The following is a 23,433-nucleotide window of genomic DNA, read 5'->3' as shown; positions in this document are numbered from 1 at the left end:
GTGGGCCCTGTGGGCACCATTCAGACTCTGATTCGGCCCAATTCCTGTGTGTGCTTGACCCCAAAGTCCACAGTTGCCAGAGCTAGACCATTTTCATCTGTGGGAACACTCATTGCCTACTCAGATATTCCATAGACACAGGGTCTACCTAGCTGATCACAGTGGGTTAATCTGCAGCTTGTACAGCTGATGGAAAGATTTTTGATCTTCTTCCTTAGTCACCCTGTCCCTGGGGTTCAGCTTTGGTTTTATCCCCACCTCTGCATGTGGTCCACCCACAGGAGTCTGGTCCTGAGGCTGCCTTGGAGCTCTTGGGTCTGCCCCTGTGAGGACCTGGCACAGAGGTGGTATGACTGCTTGGATCGCAGGAGCCCCAGTGGCACCAAATGCACAGGGAAGCCAGTGGCCACAGGCACAAGAGATATGGCCCTAGTGAGAGATTTTTCTGGCACCTGGCATAAGGCACATGAGGGCCAACCCAAGCTGGGGTTTTTCTGGCACCCAGCAGCAGACATGCAAGGGCCAGCCCTGAGAGGACTCTTTTTTTTTTTTTTATTGCCCTGCAGCTGGCATGTGAGGGTCAGCTCTGAGGGGGCTACTTTTATTGCTCAGCAGCCAGCGCACAAGTGCCAGCCCTGAGCAGGCTTCTTTTATTGTCATCGGCAGGAACCGGCATGTGGGGAGAGAGAGGTTACAATAGTGGCTCCTCCCCCTGCGTGTGACTCAGCAGTAGCGCCCTGCTTTCATGGCAGTCCAGTCTCCCTCCATAGGCACTCCCTGCTGCAGATTTCCTCCCTCCTGCCCCATCAGTCTGTCTCCCCACAGCCAGCAGCAGTTCTTGCTCGGCGCCTGTTCTCCAATCCCCGTGAACCAGCTCCCAGCCCCCTTGCACAGTTGTGAACACACGTCCCAGTCCATGGCACATAAGGCTGAGGTACGGACCATCTGTGTATTTCTCACTCTGTCCCGTCTGCTACAGATAAGCCAATTCACCCACTTATGACAGCCTCAAATGCTTCCCTTCTGTCCCAGTCCATTTCCCCATCGGAGAGGTGGTTTCCCTGTCAGAGAGGGGGTTTCTGTGAATTTGGAAATCTCTCTTCTGCTTCAGCAACCCCGTCCAAGGGTGCAGGTCCTGTCCCACTTCCTCTCCTCCTCCTTCTCCCTTCTTTTTTTCCATCCTACCCAATTATGCAGGGATATTTATAGTCCTTTCCAGTGTCCAAGGTCTTCTGCTAGTTTTCAGCCAGTGTTCTGTGAGTATTGTTGCATCTATAGATGTATTCCTTATGCATCCATGGAGAGAGATGAACTCCACGTCCACCTACTCCTCCACCATCTTGAATCTCCTCATACTTTGAGAGCACAGTTTTTAACCTAATATTTCCCCTTGCATATAAATCCTGCTCATGTCTCATAAATTTGTCAGATGTTGCATTTTCCCAAAAACTTCCTCCAATCCTGTTTTTATTAATCAAGGTTTTCCAGAGAAACAGAACAACAGGACACATGCATGCATGTGTGCACGCACCTATTTCATCTCAATTGTTTGCATCTTCTCCCTTTTTTTCTTAGTCTAGCTAAAGGTTTTTGAATTTTATTGATCTTGTCAAAGAACCAACTTGTGGTTTTACTCATTTTTATCATTTTTTCCTATTTTTCATTTCAATGATGCCTGCTCTAATCTTTAGTATTTTCTTTCTTCTTTCAATTTACTTTACTATTCTTTTTTTAGTTCTTTAGTATGTAAAATTAGGTTATTAATTTGAGATTGTCTTCTTTTTTAATGTAGGCATTTACAATGATAAATCTCCCCCTGAGCTCTGTTTATGCTGCATTCCATAAGTTTGGTTATGTTGTGCTTTCATTTTCATTTCTCTCTCATGTTGGTATCCTTGGTGGTATCCCACAAACCTCTGTGGCTCTGTTCATTATTCTTCATTCCTTTTCTGCCCCTTCTTCCTTACATTGGATAATCTCAATTGTCCTGCAAGTTCTGCAAGTTCACTGATTCTTTCTTCTGCTCTCTCAAATCTGTTACTGAGCTTTTCTAGTGACTTCTTCATTTTAGGTATGATAATTTTCAGCTTTAGATTTTCTACTTGTTTCCTTTTTATAATTTCTATCTCAATATTGATATCTTCTATTTGGTGAGGCATTGTTCTCATGCTTTCTTTTAGTTCTTTAGATGTGGTTTCTTTTAGCTCTTTGAACATTTTTAAAATAGATGATTTAATGGCTTTGTCTAGAAATTTCAATATCTCTTCTGCCTCAGAAACATTTTCGGTTGATTTATTTTTCTTTCCCCCATGAATGGGCCATAGTTTCTTGTCTTTGCATGCCTCATTTTTTTTTGTTGTTGTTGAAAACTGGATATTAAAATGTGATCACTCTTAGAATCAGAGTTTCCCCTTCCCCAGTGTTTGTTGTTTTTATTTGTTTGTTGTACTTGTTTAGTGACTATTTTGAACTAGTTCTGTAAAGTCTGTACTCTTTGTTGCCTGTTGGTGAGCTTAGTGATCAGTTAATGACTGGATGGAGATTTATTCAAACACCTGGAACTAATAATCTCCCAGTCCTTGCCAAGAGGCTCTGGGTACATTTTGGTGTACACCTTCAGCACTCAGGCAGTTGATAACTCTGCCTTACCTTTGCTTCCTGCTTCTGCAGTGCCTCAAGGTCAGCCAGAGTTGAGGGCTTAGGGCTTTCTCATGTCTTTCCTCAGTATGTGCACAGGCTACACATGTGTGTGGACTTCTAGATTCCCAGGAATATGTCAGAGCCTTTCAAAGCTCCAGTAGTCATCTCAGTTGTCAGTTTTTAGAAAAATCCTTATTTGCCTTGTCTATTTTTTGCTCCAACTGTTATCCATCACCTTAGCCACAATATTTTGACATTTGCTTGCAAATTTTTTTCACAAGTGCTCCCCAGGGAAAGACTTTTAGCACTGGTTGAGCACCAAATCAGGCAAAGTAAAGACAAGGCTTTCAAGTAGGGTCTTCCAGGGAACCATCAGATAGGTCAGACAGGTACACAACTTTGGGAACACAACTTTGTACTCTTATGTTTTAGGTGTGTCCTTTAAAAGCAACCCAAAATGGATTTTGTTTTACCCAACCTCAAATTTTTTTCTTTTAAAGGAAGCACTTAGTCCAATTACACTTATTCTAATTACTGATATATTTCAATTTAGTTCTCACATCTTATTTTTCCTATCTAATTGTTCTACATTTTCCATGTTTTAATATCTTTTAATTGTGAAAATAACACATAAATTTTTAAAATGTAAGAGAATAAATGTGCAGTGTAACTCATTAGTATAAATCAAACACCTGTATGATCCCTAGCAGCACTAAGCATCCTCCCAAACCACTTCCCTATTACAAGCCTTCATTGCATTTATTTGTGGTTTTACCACTGAAGTATGTATCTCTAAACACTATGATTTACTTTGCCTACTTATGAATACTATGTAAAATGGAATCACAGTGTATGTATTCAACAATATGTAAGATGTGTTGTTATTCATAGTTTTGGCTCACTCATTTTTCTATGTAATATTCCAGTCCATTACATGAATATATCACAAGTTATTTATCCACTCTACTGTTAATTCACTTTTGATTTATTTTTAATTTTTTTCTCTAGTGAATAATAATACTTTGAATATTCTTTTGCATGCATCTATGCATTCATTTCTCCAGGGAATATACTTAGCAGTAAAATTGCTAAGAAATAGGGCATGTATATCTTCAACTTTAGTTATAATGCAAAACTGTGTTCCTTAGGATTATATCAATTTATCCTCCTACTAGCAGTGTCTAAGAATTCCTATTACTCCCCATCTGCATAAACACATGGAGTTTTCAGTTGCTAGTTGGCCTGCCCTACTTATTGTAATTTTAAGTTAAATTTTCCTAATTTTTAATGAGGTTGAATAACTCTTCATTTGGTTTTTGATATTTTGATATCTTCTTTTTCGTGAAGTGACTGCTCAAATCTTTTGCCCATTTTTCTCATGTGTAATTTGTCTTTTTATTACTTTCTGGATACAGTTATTTGTTGGTTATATGAGTTTTAAATATATTCTCCCACTGTGGCTTTCCTTTTCACTCTCATTTTGTTGTCTTTTTCTCTTGTTTTGTTTTATAGAGAAAATAGTGTAATAAACTCCCATAAACCTATCACTTATCTTCTATAATTATCAACATTTTATCCTTATATCTTTTGATAGAGTTCTTAATTTTAAAGTTGTCGAATTATAGTTATAGTTATTATGGTTAGTACTTTTCATGTTCATTTTATGATATCTTTCCTTAAGGTCATGAAACATGCTCATATATAATCTTTTACCTGCTTTGTAAGTTTCCATTTCCTATTTAGGTCAATAATACATCTGGAATTAATTTTGGAATCTGGAATGAGGTACGGTTCAGGTTCCATTTATTTTCATATGGACACACGATTTTTCCACATTATTTACTGAAAAGATTGTCTTTTATCCAAATCTCTGCAGTGCCACTTTCCTCACTCTCTGTCACTCTTTCTCCCTCTTTCTCTCAGGCTCCAGCTGGCCCTCCAGAACCCAAATCAGGCCTACTAGTTGGGGTTCCTGACCCAAGTTGATACAGAGAAGGGGAATCCCATTCATACAACCAGCTAGTGCCTTGTTTGCATTCCTGGCCATGACCCTGAGGCTGACTCTGGGAACTGTCTGTGACTGTTTTCACACCACATCAGCAGAGTTGAATACTTATGACAGAAACTGTATGGTCTGCAAAGCCTAAAATATTTACTACCTGGCCTGCACTAGTTTTCTATTGCTGCTGCAACAAATTGCCACAAACTTAGTTATTTAAAACAACACAAATTTATCCTCCTACAAAGTTGTAAAATCAATATCACTGGGTCAAAATCAAGGTGTCAGCAGAACTGTGCTCCCTCAGGAGATTCTAGGGGGCAAACCATTTCCTCTTCTGTTCCAGGTTTTAGGGCTGTATTCCTCAGCTTGTGGCTCTTTTCTGCATCATCAAAGCCAGCATTTAGCATCTTCAAATCTCTCTCTGCTTCCATATTCACATCACCTTCTCTCTTATAAGGACCCTTATGCATACATGGGGCCCACCAGGATAATCGAGGATCATCTCTCCATCACAAATCCTTAATTTAATCACATCTGCAAAGTCCCCTTTGCCATATAAGGTAACATTCACAGGTCCTGGGGATTAGGACTCAGACAGATTGAGGTGGGGGGGGTGCATTATTTGGCCTACCATATGGCCCTTTTAAAAAAAGTGTTTTGCTGTGATCATCATACCTTGACACCGTGTATTATGGAGAAAATTCCATTAAATCTAAGTTCCATTAATTAAAAAAACTTTTTTCTGACTGCTGTTCTACACTATATCAGGGATAACTTCCCTGAGATTCATTCTATGGCTTTCCTCAATTTGATTTCTCTAATTTTGAAGAAAATGTATACTCTGGTTAAAGGTTTGCCATCATAAACAACAACAATAATTAGGCAGTATCTCCCAATGAATACCATGTTATTTAGCAAATAGTTCCCTTAAAATGAACAGTTTCTCAAGTATATTTCACACCTGAGTAATATCACTGAGTTCACAGTGTCAAATCCTTGGCTCAAGCTGCCTCTACTCACATCACAACTCATGTTATCAGTTATTATTGTCCCAAAGCAAAGGGCTGGCAGACTAGGGAGAAAGCTCATTTGCAAAGTTTTTCGAGGTGTTATGGGCTGATCTGTGTGTGTCACCCCCTGCCCCCGCACCCAAATTCGTATGTTGAAGTCCTAACCTCCAGTCCTAACCTCCGGTACCTCAGAATGTGACCTTATTTGCAGATAGAGTCGTTACAGAGGTAACCAAGGTGAAATGAGGTCTTTAGGGTGGGCCCTGTTCCCATATGATTGGTGTCTTTATAAGAAGTGGATTTGGATGTACAGAGGGAAACAATGTGGAGACACAGGGAGAAGACAAGCCAAGAAGAGAGGCCTGGGACAGATTCTTCCCTCACAGCCTCCAGAAGGAACCAACCCTGCTGACACCTTGACTTCAGATTTCCAGGTTCCAGAACCATAAGACAATAAACATCTGTTGTTTAAGCCACCAGATCTGTGGTACTTTGTTATGGCAGCTCTATCAAAATATATGTGGTGAGAGACTATTGCTTCCAAAGGAATTCCACAGTTGGAATTCCCCAGGAACCGTTAAACCACATGTTCAAAATAAACAAATTGTCATTTCTGTAACACTCTCTTCCCTTTCTGCCAAGATTACATCTACAACAAGCAGGGGCGTGGTGGGAGGTGCAAAGAGAAATGTATAGTTAGAAAGATGTATATGCACTGATGTCATCTGTATAGCCCAGTGAGTAAGAGCCTAGTTCAGAGTCAGCCTGACTTGGCTTCACTATCCCAACTCCGTTACTTAACGTTTGTGCAATCCTGGGTAAATTAGTTCCTTACCTCTCTGTGCTCCTCAGTACCTCAGTTTTCTCATCTGTAATATGGGGATGATACTGACACCAACTTCACAGAGAGTGTTGTGAGAATTAAGGAGATTTATATATATACATATATATATATATATATATATATATTTCACACAGTAAGTGTAAGCTTTTAACACTCATTGTAATTATTTAATTACTACCCTCAACACTTCCTATAAGCCACAGAATAGAACATTATGGAGTCTAGACACTGGTACTCAAAACATTGAACTGAAAATTTTAAACTGTGGAATCTGCCATATTAAATTTCCCCCTTTACTGAATCTAACCAGGAGCTTGACCTAACCTCTCAAATCTCAAATAAAATTTTTGGCTTTCCTGTGTCCAAAACCAAAGTCTTGGTTTCTGCCCTCCTCTGATCTGCTCTGCCCTGGTCCTGGTCCTCACATGCTCATGGGTGGCTACTCCCTCCTCCCAGGTGCCCCAGCCATGATGCCCCCCCCCACTTCGTCCTCAGAGCTGGTTCTTCCCCTTGCCTGGAACTCACCTACTTCTCTCCCCTTCCACCTCCCGCACTCTGGTCAGACACTCACCTCCCTCCTGTACCACTGTGAGGGCTACTGCCCCAGCTCCCTGGTGGTCCATCCTACACTCAGGGAACCAGTGAGATGCTCTCATCCTGTAAGTCAGGAACCTGTTTTGTGAAGTCAGCTGTGGCCCTGTCTAACCTGTCCTGAGCAGGGGAGGGCTGTGGGGGGCTGTGTGAGCCCAGCGGCAGGAACCTACTACCTCAAATGCCCAGTTTGTACAGACTTCTGCAACATCAAGCTTGGGGCCTAGCACCAGCTAAGTGCTCCATCCTTCCCAACTGGTAAAATGGGTGAAGGCCAAGCTGGACCTCCCAACTCTGCCGGGGACAGGTGCCTGGACAGCTCTGAAAACAGAGACAATCAGGGCCCTTGGATGTGGTGAGGGAAGGCAGAAGGGTGACATAGCTTTTGCTTGCTCCCTCTGCCAGCTTTGCCCAAATCCCTGTGGCTGCCCTAATCCACCCTCTCTAATGGAGCCCAAGCCGGCTCAGCCCCCCTTAGCACGAACTTGCTAATCCCTGGGGCTTGGAGCGCACCAGCTGTCTCCGGGATGCACTTTGCTCTCAGTGTCAGAAAGGCAAATCCAGGGCCTCAGATGGGGATGGTGGTAAAAGTGTCCATCACCTTGGCCCAAAACCTGAGATGAGGAAACTCAGGTACCAAGAGCCTCACACGGTGTGTCACTGCTTCAGACCCCAGAGCCAGGAAGGCTTTATGAACCGCCAGAAGAGCAACTTCTTAGGGTTCCATCATCAGATGCAAGAGGCAGGGGTGGGAACTGCAGGGCAAGCCTGCCCTGTCCCCTCCCTCCATCAAAGGCAGTGAGGGCTGCTCGTTTCACACCAACCTGAGTACAAATCCTGATGCTGACACATGTCCACTGTGTGACCTTGGGTGAGTCACTTAACTCCTTGAGGTCTCTACTTCCCCAACTGTGAAATGGGCCTGATGGTAGAAGTCTCTTCTTTGTAGGGTTGTGTGTGTGCTACCATTAAAGGTCTGCTTGCTCCTGCCTTCTTCCAGCTCAGCCCTGTTCTCCCTCCTCCTGTTCAGGCGCAATCCTGTTTGCTCAGCCCGTGTTCCTTTCTCACTCCACTCATGGGTTTATTGCAGGGATTTGCAAGGAGAAAGCTGGGAAGTGCCTTAAGCAGCCTGAGCCAAGACACTGGTGGCCGGAAGAGAGGAAGAGTAACAGAAAACGGGTAAGAGACAGAGAGAGAGACAATGAGAGAAAGGGACACTGAGAGAGATAGAATGAGACTGAGACAGAAAGAGAAGAAAGAGAGAAGGGAGAGGGGTGGGTAGAGAAAGCCGGAGACAGAGATGAGAAATAGAGAGACCAGAAGACAGAAAAGGACAGAGTGTGTATGTCAGACACATATCCAAAGACAGGAAAGAAACAGACCCAGGGAGTAGGAAAGGGAGGGAAAGGAGATGTGGAGAGAGCCAGTCCTGCGCACACGCCTTGCTCAGGACGGGTCTCCGCCCTCAGGGCGGCCTCTCATCCCTTCCCCAGAATCCTTAAATCCTCTCTCCCTCAGGGCCCTCGGCATCTGTCACTGTCCCGTCCTGAACCGACAGCGGCTGGCGCGGGTGAGTGTGGCTACAGAGGGGGCCTGGGTGTGCGCTGGGGGTAGACTCCCAGTAAGAGCGGCCCAGGGCTGTCGGGGAGGGCAGGGATAGGACTGGAGCCAGTGGTCGAGCAGAGGGGACCCAGGTGATGAGGTTCAGAGGGTGTGAGAGCCAGGTGGCCCGGGAAGGCTGGCCGAGTTGATGCTTCATAACTTCTCCAGCTGACTCGGCCAATATTTATATATAGCGCGCCTCCCCTCTCCCCAAGGCTTGGGGCTCACTCGCTTTTCCGCCGACCCGGGTCCTTCCTCTGCCGGGCGCTCAGAGCGTTCTCCCGTTCTGTTCCCGTCCCCATCCCGTCTTCCTGCCGCAGCCCCCGAGCCGATGGCCGGGATCCTGCCGCTGCTGACGCTGCTGCTGACGCTGGCGCAGGCGGGCGTGGCGGGCGCCGCGGGCTCGGTGCGCCTGGCGGGCGGCCTCACGCTGGGCGGCCTGTTCCCGGTGCACGCGCGGGGCGCGGCGGGCAGAGCGTGCGGGCCGCTGAAGAAGGAGCAAGGAGTGCACAGGCTCGAGGCCATGCTGTACGCGCTGGACCGCGTGAACGCCGACCCCGACCTGCTGCCCGGGGTGCGCCTGGGCGCGCGGCTGCTCGACACCTGCTCGCGGGACACGTACGCGCTGGAGCAGGCGCTGAGCTTCGTGCAGGCGCTGATCCGCGGCCGCGGCGACGGCGACGAGGCAGCCGTGCGCTGCCCAGGCGGCGTCCCCCCGGTGCGCGCCGCGCCCCCTGAGCGCGTGGTGGCTGTCGTGGGCGCCTCGGCCAGCTCCGTCTCCATCATGGTCGCCAACGTGCTGCGCCTGTTTGCGGTGAGGGCCCGGGGGAGCGTCCGGGTTGCAGCTTCTCTCCCTCGTCCTTGCCCTGGGCGTGGCTGAGGTCTGGCCTCCTTGCGAGAATCACTCTAGTTCGCAAAGAAACCTTGTCCCCTGGGCCAGACGCAAGCCTGTCTGGGAAGGTTGTTCGGAATTAAAGCGTCTAGAGTGCCCGGGGTAACTAAGTCGTCCATTAATTGCACTGTAGCCCATGAGCGTTTCTCTGCCTCGTTTTCTCTCATTTTCCCTCTTTCTTTGTCTTTCTTCTTGATTTTCTCTTTCCATCTCCCTGTCTCTCTCTCTTCCCCTCTCCTTTCCATAACGTCTTCACACTCCACCCTTCCTTTCTGTTTCAGCTTCAAACATCTCTGTCTTCCCTAGACCAGCTCCAGCCCGCTTCTTCCAGAACCTCCCCCTCTCTGACCTTCATACCAGCTCCCACATGCTCCCTTTTATGTGTGTGTGTTTTTTGTTGTTTTCTTTCTTTTTTTTTTTTTTTGCTCGTGAGTTTTTCTTTAACATGAGGGATGCACCCTCTTCTCTGCTAGCCGCCCTCTTCCCAGCCTCCCCAGCCACCATTCTCCACTCTGCTTTCACACTTACTGCCCCCACTCCTCCTGGATCAGCTCAGCTGTAATCCCTGCTATTAATCACTGTAATGCACACAGATGAACCCAGTTCTAAACAGGCCCCTCCATTAGTCCAGACACAGCCTTCAATCAAATAACCCCTCCCCAGCTCTCCTGCCTGATCTGCCCCTCCTGGCCTATCTTTGTGGCTGTTCCAGCTTGCCCCCAGCACTGTAACCCCAAACGTCCCTGTCCTGGGTCCTCATTGCCCTCCCTCCCTAGGGTCACTGACCCTCCATTCACAGCCCTGGTGTCCTTCCCCACTCCAGATACCCCAGATCAGCTACGCCTCCACGGCCCCTGAGCTTAGCGACTCCACACGCTATGACTTCTTCTCCCGCGTGGTGCCACCTGACTCCTACCAGGCCCAGGCCATGGTGGACATCGTGCGGGCATTGGGATGGAACTACGTGTCCACGCTGGCCTCTGAGGGCAACTATGGCGAGAGTGGGGTTGACGCCTTTGTGCAGATCTCGCGAGAGGCTGGTGAGCTTGGGGCAGGGGGGTCTGAGGCATGAAGGAGCCTATAGAGGGTCCGTGGGACAGGGCATAAGCAGTGAGGTAGGGCACTGGGTTCATGATGGGGAGCCTGGATGGTGCCCCCTGTGGGGGTCCTTTGGAAGACTCAGCCCCTGCCACAGTCATGAGTGGTGGTGGCCCTGGTGGGTGAATGGGTGGGACCGCAGCTGACTTTGGCATCTCCGACACCCAGGGGGGGTCTGTATTGCCCAGTCCATCAAGATTCCCAGGGAGCCAAAGCCAGGAGAATTCAATAAGGTGATCAGGAGACTCATGGAGACACCAAATGCCCGGGGCATCATCATCTTTGCCAACGAGGATGACATCAGGTGGGACAGATGGCATGTTCAATCACCGTGTTCTTCAGAGGCTGTCCTTGAAGACCCTGCCGCCTCTTCTCACATATCCCAGCCACGTACATCCTCCTTTCCCTTTTGCTCACCTCCCCTTACCTTCCTGCCCCCACATACCTTTTCTGCTGCCACCTCTCTGCCTGGTGCCCCCAGAAATGAACCAGGCATGGTCTGGGTGAAGATGCTCCAAACCTAGCCAGGGAAACACAAGAATATATGTCTGTTTCTATAATTAACAGTGGGGGAGAGACTGGTGGGCGCATGTAAGTGCAGAAAATGAGCTGTCAGGGAAGGACTCCCAGGGGTAGGAGGGTATCAGCAGAAGGCCATGAGCCCCAGCAAGAGAAGGTAGGCCCTTCTTAAAGGCAGCATGCAGTGGACTATGGTGCACAGAACAAGAGGGCAGGCCTGGGGTCAGAGCCTGGCTGGACACTTTACTACCTGAAAAACCCAGGGCAAGTGTCCTAAACTCCCTACATCCTACCTTTCCTGATAAACAAAGGGTCTGATGAGTGATGCAGAATGGGGTAGATGGAGAGAGAAGAATGGAAAGTGACCAGAGTTAAGTTGGAGGAGGCTCTCCGGCCCTCGCTCACCCCTACCCTATCCTTACCAGGAGGGTCCTGGAGGCTGCACGCCAGGCCAACCTGACCAGCTACTTCCTGTGGGTTGGCTCAGACAGCTGGGGAGCCAAGATCTCACCCATCCTGAACCTGGAGGACGTGGCCGTGGGAGCCATCACCATCCTGCCCAAAAGGGCCTCTATTGATGGTGAGTGGGGGAACGCCCTTCCCCACTGCATCTCCCACCCATATTTATCCTTCCCCATGATCCCCTCTTGGGGGTGCTCATTTTCCCCTTCTATAAGATTGTACCATGATCCAGAGTCCCTTCTAGGATTCCCAGATTCTAGAATTCTGAGATTCTGTGAATACATCCCTCCAAGCAGTGTTTGAATTAATTGGCAGGTGAGGAAATGCACATCCCACTCTACAGGGTGAAGAATTGTTAGGTTTTGTTTGTTTGTTTAGTTTTGTGTTAATTCAATGCCTGTATTCCTGGTTCTGCCAAAGGCACTCTAATTTGAGGGTGACTGTGGGAGGGATAGAAACCAAGGATGTGGGTCATACTGTCCTGTTGATCAATTAATGAGGCCTTCCTCTCCACCCCTCCTCCACCATCCCGCCTGTGAATATCTGGAAGAATGCAGGAAAGATGGCCACTTTACACTAGGATTGCTCATTTCCCCAAAGGCTAAACTGAACATGCTTTGATGAGGCACTTCGGGGTATTTTATGAAGTGCAGACCCTTGTAAATGCTGAGCCCTGACTCGCAGGGGCTCCCAGGCTTTTGGAGGTGTACACCCACCCTTACACTCTTTCTTTCCCTTAGAATGCATTCAGTTGCAGGCAACAGACTAGACTGAGAGTGGTTTTAGCAATAAAGGCATTTCATTACAAGGCAAGAGGTTTCAAAGTAGGGGCAACTTCATGCTTGGGGCAGTGAGTCAATGATGTTCTCAGAGCCCTGAGCTCTATCTCCCCTTCTGTTCCACCATCCTCTGTAGTTGCCATATGCCTTCTATTTTTTAAAAGTCAACCTGTTTTTGTTTTTGTTTTTTTAATGGATTTATTTATTTATTTATTTTTGGCTGCGGTCGGTCTTTGTTACTGCGTGCGGACTTTCTCTAGTTGTGGTGAGCGGGGGCTACTCTCCGTTGCGGTGAATGGGCCTCCCATTGCGGTGGTTTCTCTTGTTGCAGAGCACGGGCTCTAGGCATGCGGGCTTCAGTAGTTGTGGCTCGCAGGCTCTAGAGCTCAGGCTCAGTATTTGTGGCACACGGGCTTAGTGCTCCGCGGCATGTGGTCTTCCTGGACCAGGGCTTGAAATCGTGTTCCCTGCACTGGCAGGCAGATTCTTAACCACTGCGCCACGAGGGAAGTCCCATGTGCCTTCTTGATTGTAGTGTTTTATTCACAAAGTGGCTGCTGAAGCTCCACCCATTACATCTTCATAGCAGCATCCTAACCAGGAAAGAAAAGGCAGCAAAAAATTCTCTCATGTGGTGAGGCTCTGAGCTTGTATCAGGATGCAAATTTACCGTGGAGTCCCTAGATGGCTTTGAACTCATTGGCCAGGCCAGAAATTGGTCACATGGGTATCCCCAGCTGCAAAGTGAGCAAGCGGTGAAGGGACACAAGTAGTGAGCTGTGGCTAGCTCAGACTGTTGCCAGCCCCCTCCCTCCTTCCCTGTCTCTCAGGATTTGACCAGTACTTCATGACTCGCTCCCTGGAGAACAACCGCCGGAACATCTGGTTTGCTGAGTTCTGGGAAGAGAATTTTAACTGCAAACTGACCAGCTCAGGTACCCAGTCAGACGATTCCACCCGCAAATGCACAGGTGAGAGCTGCCCAGGGTGGCGAGGGTGGTGAGGGAGAAGGTGGGAGACCAGGTTGGGCATCTGGGAGCCAGGCACACTTCCTCTGGGCATCCCTAGGACAGGTGAGGAACGCATCGGCCGGGACTCTGCCTACGAGCAGGAAGGGAAGGTGCAGTTTGTGATTGATGCTGTGTACGCCATTGCCCACGCCCTCCACAGCATGCACCAGGCTCTCTGCCCCGGGCACACAGGCCTGTGCCCGGCAATGGAGCCCACCGACGGGCGGACACTGCTGCAGTATATTCGAGCTGTACGTTTCAATGGTGAGTGGGAGCCAGAGCCCCTACGTGAATGAGGGGAAGCCTGCTGGGATGGAGTTCTTGGGACCTGGGACGACTCAGGATGGAAGGAATGGGAGAGCAGAAGAGTATAGTGGGAGCATCTGGGCCTGAGAGCTGGAGGCTCGAGCCAAGTTCTGGGAAACAGTTTTTAACACTCCTCCTTCTCCAGGCTTCAGTACCTCCTGCTACAGGCTGCAAATTCCAGGTGTTGGGGAACTTCTCTGTGACCCCTTCTGCCTGGATCCCTCAGAGGGTCACACACAACTCTCCTCTCCATTGCACGGAGTTTGTAGTCGTCTGGTCTCTGAGGGCACGCACGGGGCACAGTGCAGACTGTGCAAAGGCACTGCTTACACAGTGGACAGGCAGCCCACTCCGAGTCTCAGGCTTCCGAATGCCTCCCCAGCCAGGCCCTGTGCTGCCTGAGCACAAGGCATGAGTCTGTGCCCCTCCAATACGAGTGGAGGGCCTGGCACATGGTCAAGGCTCAGAATAAGGGTTTCTGAAAAGGCCCAGATGGACTCAGCTGTGCTTATGGTTTGCTGGGGGGGCTTCGCATTGTGTTCAATTACTATCCTTTAGTAAATTAAGAACTCTCTTCTTCCACCAAATGTTGAGCACCTTTCCTCTGCCAAGCTCTCTGTTAAAGAGCGTGACTTAGGGATTTCCCTGGCGGTCCAGTGGTTAAGACTCTGTGCTTCCACTGCAGGGGACACAGGTTCGATCCCTGGTCAGGGAAATAAGATTCCCTCATGCCGATGGCCAAAAAGTTATAAATAAATAAAGAGCATGACTTAATAGCACTCCAGAACAGCTCTGCAAGCTGGTAGAACAAGCTTCTAAAAGAAATAAGGCACGCTGATTGTTCAAATCAGTACCTTTGTAAGTCTGAACTCATCCTCTCGCCTGCGCAGTTAAGCTCTTTCTTTTTTAAATTGTGGTAACATGCACATAGCGTAATATTTACTATCTTAACCATTTTTAAGTGTACGGTTTAGTGGTGTACATTGTTGTGCAATCAACCTCTAGAACTCTTTTCATTGTGCAGAACTGAAACTCTGTACTCATTAAACACTAACTCCCCATTTCCCCCTCCCCCAGCATTCTACATTTTGTCTATGAATTTGACTGCTCTAAGTATCTCATATAAGTGGAATCACACAGGATTTGTCCTTTTGTGAGTGGCTTATTTCACTTATCATAATGTTCTCAAGGTTCATCCATGTTGTAGAATGTGTCAGAATTTCCTTCTTTTTTAAGGCTGAATAATATTCCATTGTATGTATAGACCACAATTTGCTTATCCGTTCATCCATTGATGGACACTTGCGTTTCTTCCGCATTTTAGCTACTATGAATATGCTGCTGTGAACATAAGTGTACAAATATCTCTTTGAGTCCCTGCTTTCCATTATTTTGGGTATATAGCTAGAAAAGGAATTGCTGGATTGTGTGGTAATTCTGTTTAATTTCTTGAGGAACCACCATATTGTTTTCCACACTGACTGCATCATTTTGCATTCCCACCAGTGAAGTATAGGGTTTCAATGTCTCCATACACTTGCCAACACTTACTTTCTGTTGTTTTGACAGTGGCTATCCTAAGTGGGTGTGAGGTGGTATCTCACTGCGGTTTTGATCCGAATTTCCCTGATGATAGGTGATGCTGAGCACCTTTTCACGTGCTTGCTAAGCTCTTCCTTTGTCCTGGCTGGGCCTTTGATGGGCTCGAGAACCAGCTGAGGATGACAGGCTCTCCTTCCAGGCAGCGCAGGAACCCCTGTGATGTTCAATGAGAACGGGGATGCACCCGGGCGATACGACATCTTCCAGTACCAGGTGACCAATGGCAGTGCGGGCAGTGGCAGCTACCAGGCTGTGGGCCAGTGGGCGGAGACCCTCAGACTGGATGTGAGTGGCACAGGATGAGCTCTGGGCACAGGGAGGCGGACCCACCTTCCTGGGGGTGGGAGTCACAGGTCCCGGTGTCCCCTGTGTCCCAGGTGGAAGCCCTGCAGTGGTCGGGAGACCCCCGAGAGGTGCCCGAGTCTCAGTGCAGCCTCCCCTGTGGGCCGGGAGAGCGGAAAAAGATGGTGAAGGGCGTCCCCTGCTGTTGGCACTGTGAGGCCTGCGACGGGTACCGCTTCCAGGTGGACGAGTTCACTTGCGAGGCCTGCCCCGGGGACATGAGGCCCACGCGCAACCACACGGGCTGCCGCCCCACGCCAGTGGTCCGCCTGTCCTGGTCCTCGCCCTGGGCGGCCCCGCCCCTCCTCTTGGCCGTGCTGGGCATCATGGCCACCACCACAGTGGTGGCCACCTTCGTGCGGCACAACAACACGCCCATAGTCCGGGCCTCTGGCCGCGAGCTCAGTTACGTCCTCCTCACCGGCATCTTCCTCATCTACACGGTCACCTTCCTCATGGTGGCTGAGCCCGGGGCGGCTGTCTGCGCTGCCCGCAGGCTCTTCCTCGGCCTGGGAACCACCCTCAGCTACTCTGCTTTGCTCACGAAGACCAACCGCATCTACCGCATCTTTGAGCAAGGGAAGCGCTCGGTCACGCCCCCACCCTTCATCAGCCCCACTTCGCAGCTCGTCATCACCTTCAGCTTCACCTCCGTGCAGGTGAGTCCTTGGGCTCCCAGAGTGACGGGGTGGGCAAACGGGGTCGGGGCTGGGGGTACGGGACTGACCTCCACCTTAAAACTCAGAGTCCCAGGCTTCCCTGGTGGCGCAGTGGTTGAGGGTCCTCCTGCCAATGCAGCGGACACGGTTCGTGCCCCGGTCCGGGAGGATCCCACATGCCGCGGAGCGGCTGCGCCCGTGAGCCATGGCCTCTGAGCCTGCGCGTCCGGAGCCTGTGCTCCGCTACGGGAGAGGCCACAACAGTGAGAGGCCCGCGTACCGCAAAAAAAAAAAAAAAAAATCAGAGTCCCTCTTCTATTTTGGCCTCTATGTTTAAAAAAAAAAAGAAAAAGTCCCAGGAGATAGGGCGCTACTATTTCTGTAACTAGAAGAACACATTTAGGAGCAGCTGTTTCCTCCTGCTTCATCCTTGAAGGAAAATGGATCAGTAAGGTGGGGAGTGCAAGCATCCTGTTATTTTTCTGTAAAACAGTGAAATTATTTTCATAAAGTGAACGTGCTCTTCCATAATTTGGCTCCCAGGGCAAAGAGAATCTGATGAATTTCCCCCAAGCAGAGAATCTGTTTCCATAAAGGCAGTTCCTGCTGCCCAGTCACTGGGTAACTTGGATAAGAGGCACAGGGTCTAATGATACTATGTGGAGTGAAGCATCCAATTCCATTGATGGCCAGAATTTCATGCTGTATGTGCAGCAAAAGCAGAGTTCCTTTAGGGTTTTCTCTGAGATGGTAATATTACAACATTGGAAATGGCTCCTGTGGTCTGGAAAGCACTGGATGTTTTCTGTGTAAAGGGTGCTAAGAGACAAGTGTGTGTGACATTGTATGACATTGCAGAGCCAGCCCAGTTCTCAGGGCCAGCTGGATGGCCCATGCTCAGCTCATTTGGACACGGCTCACTCTCCACCCCAGGAGAGCCCTTCTTCCTACCCAGCTCTGCATATAACATGGTCATTCCCACCCATGGGCCTCAGTCCATGCAATTCTTCACAACTGGAAGGTGCTGCCATTTTCTGACACATAGCAGGGTCTGAGCGTCCTCTGTCAGGGCCGGAATCTCAGTGCACAGCCCATACTCAGAAAGCACCTCACTGCTTCCTGCCTGAAACCCCCGTGGCACCTCTTGCCCCAGGATAGAGATGTTTAGACTGCATTCAGTACCCCCATCCGGCTCACCTATGGACTCTCCACATTATACCTCTCTTTCTAGAAATCCCAAATCTTTTCAAAGATGCACACCTTCAACTTTACAAGGTTATTCAGCAATATGATGGATGTGAAATGGTATCTCATTGTTTTAATTTGTCTCTACTTACTAGTGCAGCTAGCCTTTGTACTTTCCTCTTCTGTGATGTGCCTGTGCCTCTTCCTGTGCTTTGCTCACTTTCTATTATTTTGTAGGCTTTTGTTATCTGTACTGGATGCTAATTCTTTTACCAAGTACGTGGGTTGCAAATTCAGTGGGGCGCATTTTGGTTGCTACTCCCGTGTATCATAGGCCTTGGGTTTTAGTTTCTCTTGGGCAACTTTCCCCCCCAGCTAGAGGATTTCTAAGAGGAGCCTCCATGCTTCCTTCCTGGACAGTGGGTGGAGTTTTATTTTAATAGTCCCTTGTTCATGGGGCTGCTGCCTTTGGGAGAATCACAAAAAGGTGTTCCTTCTGGGTGTGCGAATTATTTAAAAAGCATCCTTTCCTCTAGGATCACATGGCCCTACTCCAGGTGCACAGTATGGCACTGAAGTGTTGGCTAGGTTTCAGCCCCACTCCTCCCAAGTCAAGCATCTTGTGCAGTGAACCACCTGGACAAATGTAGGGGACGGCCCTTCCAGGGTCCCACCTTTATGTAGTGTCTTAGTTCCTACTCCCCAGCTTCCCTTGGCTCGAGGTCATGTCTCCCCTCACTGTGAAGGAATTCATACTCCATCTTCTCCTTGTTAGGGCCTGTGTCTGACTCTGACCTCCCTGGCCACCTGGCATCAGTTCACATTCTTACTGCTCTCCATTCAGTGCCTCTATATTTTGAGCCTCACTATGCATTCACACACAATTTCATTATATCTTGTTCAACAGTTCTCTGGATCTGGAGAAGGAAGGGGGTCCTCAGGAACTTGGTTTGCCATATTGCTAGATTAGATAAAGCTAGTGTTTTCTCACCTACAGAACACATGATACTGCCTCCCTGGACGGTTGTGAAGGGAAACATTTCTGCTGGGCCTGGTTCCTAATCAGTGGGACATGAACTGACTCCTCCCCCAAGCTGGCATCATGTCTTCACAACAGATTATGAGGGTTCCCATTCGGTAGATAGAGGAAATGTGATTAGGGTCACCTTTCCAGAGCCCCTGCCTGCAGTCACTGCACCTTGCTGGGCTCAGTAAACGGTGGTGGTAATGGCTGAAATACAGGAAGAGGACATCCAGGGCCCCTTCCCCAATCAGCCCAGATGTCCCCAGCACATACTTCCACTGCAGCCCCTTCTCTCCACCTGCCTGTGTCACAGGCCTTTGCCCAGGCAGTCCCCTCCTGGACAGCCCTCCCCTCTCCACAGTGGCTCTCAGGCCTGAGCATCCCACTCAATAGGCCAGGAGCCTAAAAGCGACCCTAACCTGCTAGAGATCTCAGTCGAGGGTGAGGCTGGGTGTGTCCTTGATACTATTTTGGCTCCTGCAGGTGGTGGGAGTGATGGCCTGGATGGGGGCCCAGCCCCCACACAGTGTGATTGACTATGAAGAGCAGCGGACGGTGGAACCAGAGCAGGCCAGAGGGGTGCTCAAGTGCGACATGTCAGATCTCTCCCTTGTCGGCTGCCTGGGCTACAGCCTCTTGCTCATGGTCACATGCACGGTGTATGCCATCAAGGCCCGTGGCGTGCCTGAGACCTTCAATGAGGCCAAGCCCATTGGCTTCACCATGTACACCACCTGCATCATCTGGCTGGCTTTTGTGCCTATCTTCTTTGGCACTGCCCAGTCAGCTGAAAAGGTAATCTGGGTCCCCCATCAGTTTCATGACCTCGTTTATTTCCTGCCTGTCCACGGAAGGGCTCGATTATTCCAAGAGCTGGGCCACCCATATGAATGCTTGCTTGGTCGGCTGATTAATTCATGTACTCATTTGTCTTTCCAGTCTCCCTCCAGTTGTTCTCTCAGTCCCCTTTCCATTGTTTATTCATTCATTTTTTTCATCCATGCTTCTTCCAACCATCAATTAACTTTATTTTATTCAATTATCTTTTCATATACTTTACATCTGCCAATCCATTCATCTGTCGGTCTATTTGTTTGACAGTCATTTATTCATGTGTACAGTGGAGCATTTGTTTATTCACCTCCGTCTTCCCTTTGTTTGCCTACTTGCTCCTTTATTCAGGTTTGGTTCATCCATTCATTTGTACATTTGAAAACATGTTCATTCATTCATTAACATTCTCTAGCACTTTTTAGGCATATGGACCATTTTCCCAGGTGTTGCTCTCTCTGAATGAACCTCTCACTTCCCTTGATCACTTGTCTACTCAGTCCTGTGTCGTTTACCCTTCTTCCTGCCTATACCAGAGCCAAACAGTGACTACCAATTCTTCATGCCACAGGGCCTTTGCTTACACTGCTCTCCTTTATTGAGTGCTCATTCCCAGTCACTTGACTGAAATAGACTCACTTCCAGGCTGTGTGGGGGTGGAGGGCGGGAGAGACCTGGGCTGAGTCCCACCTGGTCCCTTCCTCCGTGGCCTAGATCTACATCCAAACCACCACACTGACTGTATCCTTAAGCCTGAGTGCATCGGTGTCCCTCGGCATGCTCTATGTACCCAAAACCTACGTCATCCTGTTTCACCCGGAGCAGAACGTGCAGAAGCGGAAACGGAGCCTCAAGACAACCTCCACAGTGGCAGCCCCACCCAAGGGCGAAGGCACAGAGGCCCCCAAGTAGCAAGTAAGGAATGAATGGGACAATTGCTCCCCGTCCTCTGTTCTTTTCTTTCCCTTGCTTCATGGTGGAAGCTGTGAAGAGCCCAGATCTGCAGTGAGCAATCAGGGTGGGGAGTCCACAAAGGCCACGGCCACCAAGATGGAGCTGGCCTGGACCCACAGGACACCTTTTTCTGTTTTTCTGTGCATGATGGCATCATACTTCCTCACTGCAGACCAGACTTTCTACTCATGGTGGGAAACAGCCACTGAGAGAATCCTACTCTGGAGAGGGACTAAACTTATACTCACTGATTTGAAGTTCAGAGATCATGATGAAGCCCTGGGCTTGGCCCAGTGTGAGTGGATTTCCACCCCTTGATCAACCACCAGAATTTGGGGATTGGGCAGCATGTGAGAATATGTAGACCCCAGAATGAAATTCAGGGTTGGAGTCAGGGAGGAGCAGTTTCCACAAGAGCTCTGTGGGTCTGTATTTTGGACTAACTTGGGCTTGGGTAAATATTTTGCTGGTACAGAGGGATCGAGCCTTGGATGAGAGCCCTGTGAGAGAAGATGGGCCTGCACAGGACAGGGGAATGAGCAGAGGGAACTGGCATGCTCCCATGAGATTATTTGTGGCAGGGTCTTTTCCTCGAGATCTTTTCTCCTGGGATCTGGGAGATGTCACACTTAGAGAACTGCTTTTTTTTCCTTTCCCATGTGTATTCCCTTAAATGAACCCTGAACTTTAAGAAAATCAGATACACTTGTGTGGTGGTAGGGGTGTGAGAATAAACTAGCAAGGGTGGTGTTTGCCCTCCTCTGATGCCTGTAAGGGATGGTGTTCACAAGTTCTAGGTTGGGACCAGTGACAGAGAGAGTTGTGTCCATGGCGAAGATTAATTCCAAGTGGAAAACTTAGGATGAACATCAAAACTGTTCTCTTCCAATATTTCCTGGGGAGATCCCCTTCGAAAGGCAAGCATGAGGCATGGGAAGGAAGATGCTTGGACTTCAAATGCATTTTTCATTAATCTTTTTTTAACAAGAAGTTCAGTTTAAGTTAATGGAATTTTATTTCCCTGGGATAGAATTTAAATTTGTTAAATTGACTCTTTTTATTTATCAGTATGAATTCTCTAGTATCTAATGTCTGGAACTGATTTTGAAGATCAACAACACTTCATACAACATGGAGACTCTTCCTTAGACAGAGTCTCTGCGTAATCCATTTTGACCTTGGGACTAGGTGTTTCTGCATTCTTTAATAGGGCTTCTCCTCAGAATAACATTTTTGGTGTACAGATTCTCCTTCCTCACATTTGTTGCATTCCTAGGAATTCTCCACAGTGTGAACTATGACATTTCATATATTGCTGGATGCTTACCAAAATTCATTATTTCATACAGGTTCGCTCCTGTGTGGGTTTCCTGATGTACAATGAGGTGTGTTTTCTTACTGATGGCTTTTCCACATTAGTGCTTTGATAGGGTTTTTCACCTATATTAACTCTTAGAGAACAATGAGCTCTGATCTCCGAATGAAGGTTTTCCTGTATTTATTATTTTCTTGGTGTTTCTCTTGGTATGAATTCTCTGATGTGCTGTGAGTCTTGACTTCTAGTTGAAAACTTTTCCACAGTTTTTACATTTTTGTGGTTTTACCCACTCTGAACTCTGTGACTTAGATTTTGGATGATTTCTTAGTAAAAGCTTTTCCACATTTAGAGGTTTCCTCCCCATGTGAAGTTTCAGACTTAGAGTCCTGGTTTCCTGCTGAAGACTTTCATATACCCCCACATTCATTCAGATTGGTCTCTCTGATGTGGATTCTTTGATGCACAGTGAGTTCTGTCGTCTTCTTCTGGGCCTTCTCACATTCAGTCCACTTGTAGAAGATGCATGCACCATTTTGTGTGCAGTGGGGGCATCCTCTATTGCTAAAGGCATTGTCATATTTAGTACATTTGTGAGATTTCTCTCCTTTCTGAATTCTCTAATGTGTACAAAAAGTTCTGACTCTTGGAAGAGGGCTTTTCCACACTCAGTGTGTACATAATGTCTCTACCTTGGATCATTTCTTTGATGTTCAGTGGGGGTTGACAAATCCTTGAAGGTTTTTCCATGCTCTTTGCATGCATAGTTTGCCTTCTCTGATGTCCAATCAATCAATTTGAACCCCTGAAAAAAGTTTTTCCCCCAAATTTGTGAAATTTATAAGGCATTCTGCCTATGTGTTTCATTTTCTGTTGAATAAGAGCCAGGATATACCTATAGGCTTTCTTACATTCATTGTCCTTGAATGATTTCTCACCAGTATGGTTTATATGTTCCAGTGAAAACGGGGTTCTGGTTGGAGGCTTTTCCACATTACAGTCACAGTAGTTCTCTCCAGTGTGAGTTCTCTAAAGCAGAGTAAGATTACATTTTGTTATAAGCTTTTATTCACCATGTTCAATGTGTTGAGACTTGTACAGGAGGGATTTTTTTATATTACTTATACTCTTATGCATTTTCACTAGTGTGGTTTTTAGTGGACACATTTATAACATTTATTACAACTTTGTCACATTTATTACATTTTGTGGTCTTTGGAAATTTCTCCCAAATTCATTACATTCATTGTCTCTCACTTTATTCAGTAATTTCTCCGTAAATAAATGTAAATTTTCCCAAACGTTTGACTTGGGTTTTCTGTTCCTTTTGTATATAGTTATTGACTTGCAAGACTCCCTGTAAAATGGAATAAAATGATAACTCCAAGTGAATCTTTTCGCCATCATTTTATAGAAGGAAACCTCTTCAGGAATACTGTTATATTGACGTCTTTGCCTCTAAATATGAAAAATTCCTAAGTGTAAACATTTCCCACCTCTTGGGCTTTGAGGGGAGAAATCTGCTCCAGTGTGGACAGAGCAGAGTACTGAAAGCTATGACAAGTAGGTTGGGAGTTTCAGAGATGACATTTTAATCTGTGGAGCAAAGAGTAGGAATCAAGATGGGCTGCAGCTCTGAAAGGGGAAGGCTGAGTGGGAGGATTGGATGGAAAAGGCAAAGAAAGGTAGAGAGAGGCACTAATGGCGATGGGACTGGGTTTGGACGTTTTTAGCCTCATCACTTCATTCATGGATTACTATTGCAA

At 47.7% G+C, this 23,433-nt stretch overlaps 1 protein-coding gene across 2 annotated transcripts; it reads left to right on the top strand.

Annotated features, from left to right (window-relative positions):
- The first annotated feature begins 8,613 nt into the window (after window positions 1–8,613).
- GRM6 (glutamate metabotropic receptor 6) lies at window positions 8,614–22,872 on the top strand. 2 transcript variants are annotated; one of them, XM_004284038.3, is made up of 11 exons: window positions 8,614–8,657; window positions 9,010–9,503; window positions 10,405–10,621; window positions 10,848–10,983; window positions 11,624–11,778; window positions 13,270–13,410; window positions 13,513–13,713; window positions 15,497–15,642; window positions 15,735–16,358; window positions 19,051–19,362; window positions 20,113–22,872. In XM_004284038.3, the coding sequence occupies exons 2-11, from the start codon at window positions 9,021–9,023 to the stop codon at window positions 20,308–20,310; spliced, it is 2,613 nt and encodes an 870-aa protein (XP_004284086.1). In that variant the 5' UTR covers window positions 8,614–8,657; window positions 9,010–9,020; the 3' UTR covers window positions 20,311–22,872. The 2 variants fall into 2 exon arrangements, with proteins under 2 accessions (XP_004284086.1, XP_049564405.1); XM_049708448.1 differs by having other exon boundaries at window positions 19,051–20,123.
- Window positions 22,873–23,433: the final 561 nt, after the last annotated feature.

Source organism: Orcinus orca, chromosome 3, assembly GCF_937001465.1.
Source record: "Orcinus orca chromosome 3, mOrcOrc1.1, whole genome shotgun sequence".
In the NCBI taxonomy this organism is placed as follows: Eukaryota; Metazoa; Chordata; class Mammalia; order Artiodactyla; family Delphinidae; genus Orcinus; species Orcinus orca.
This window is presented reverse-complemented; position numbering and strand designations above follow the sequence as displayed.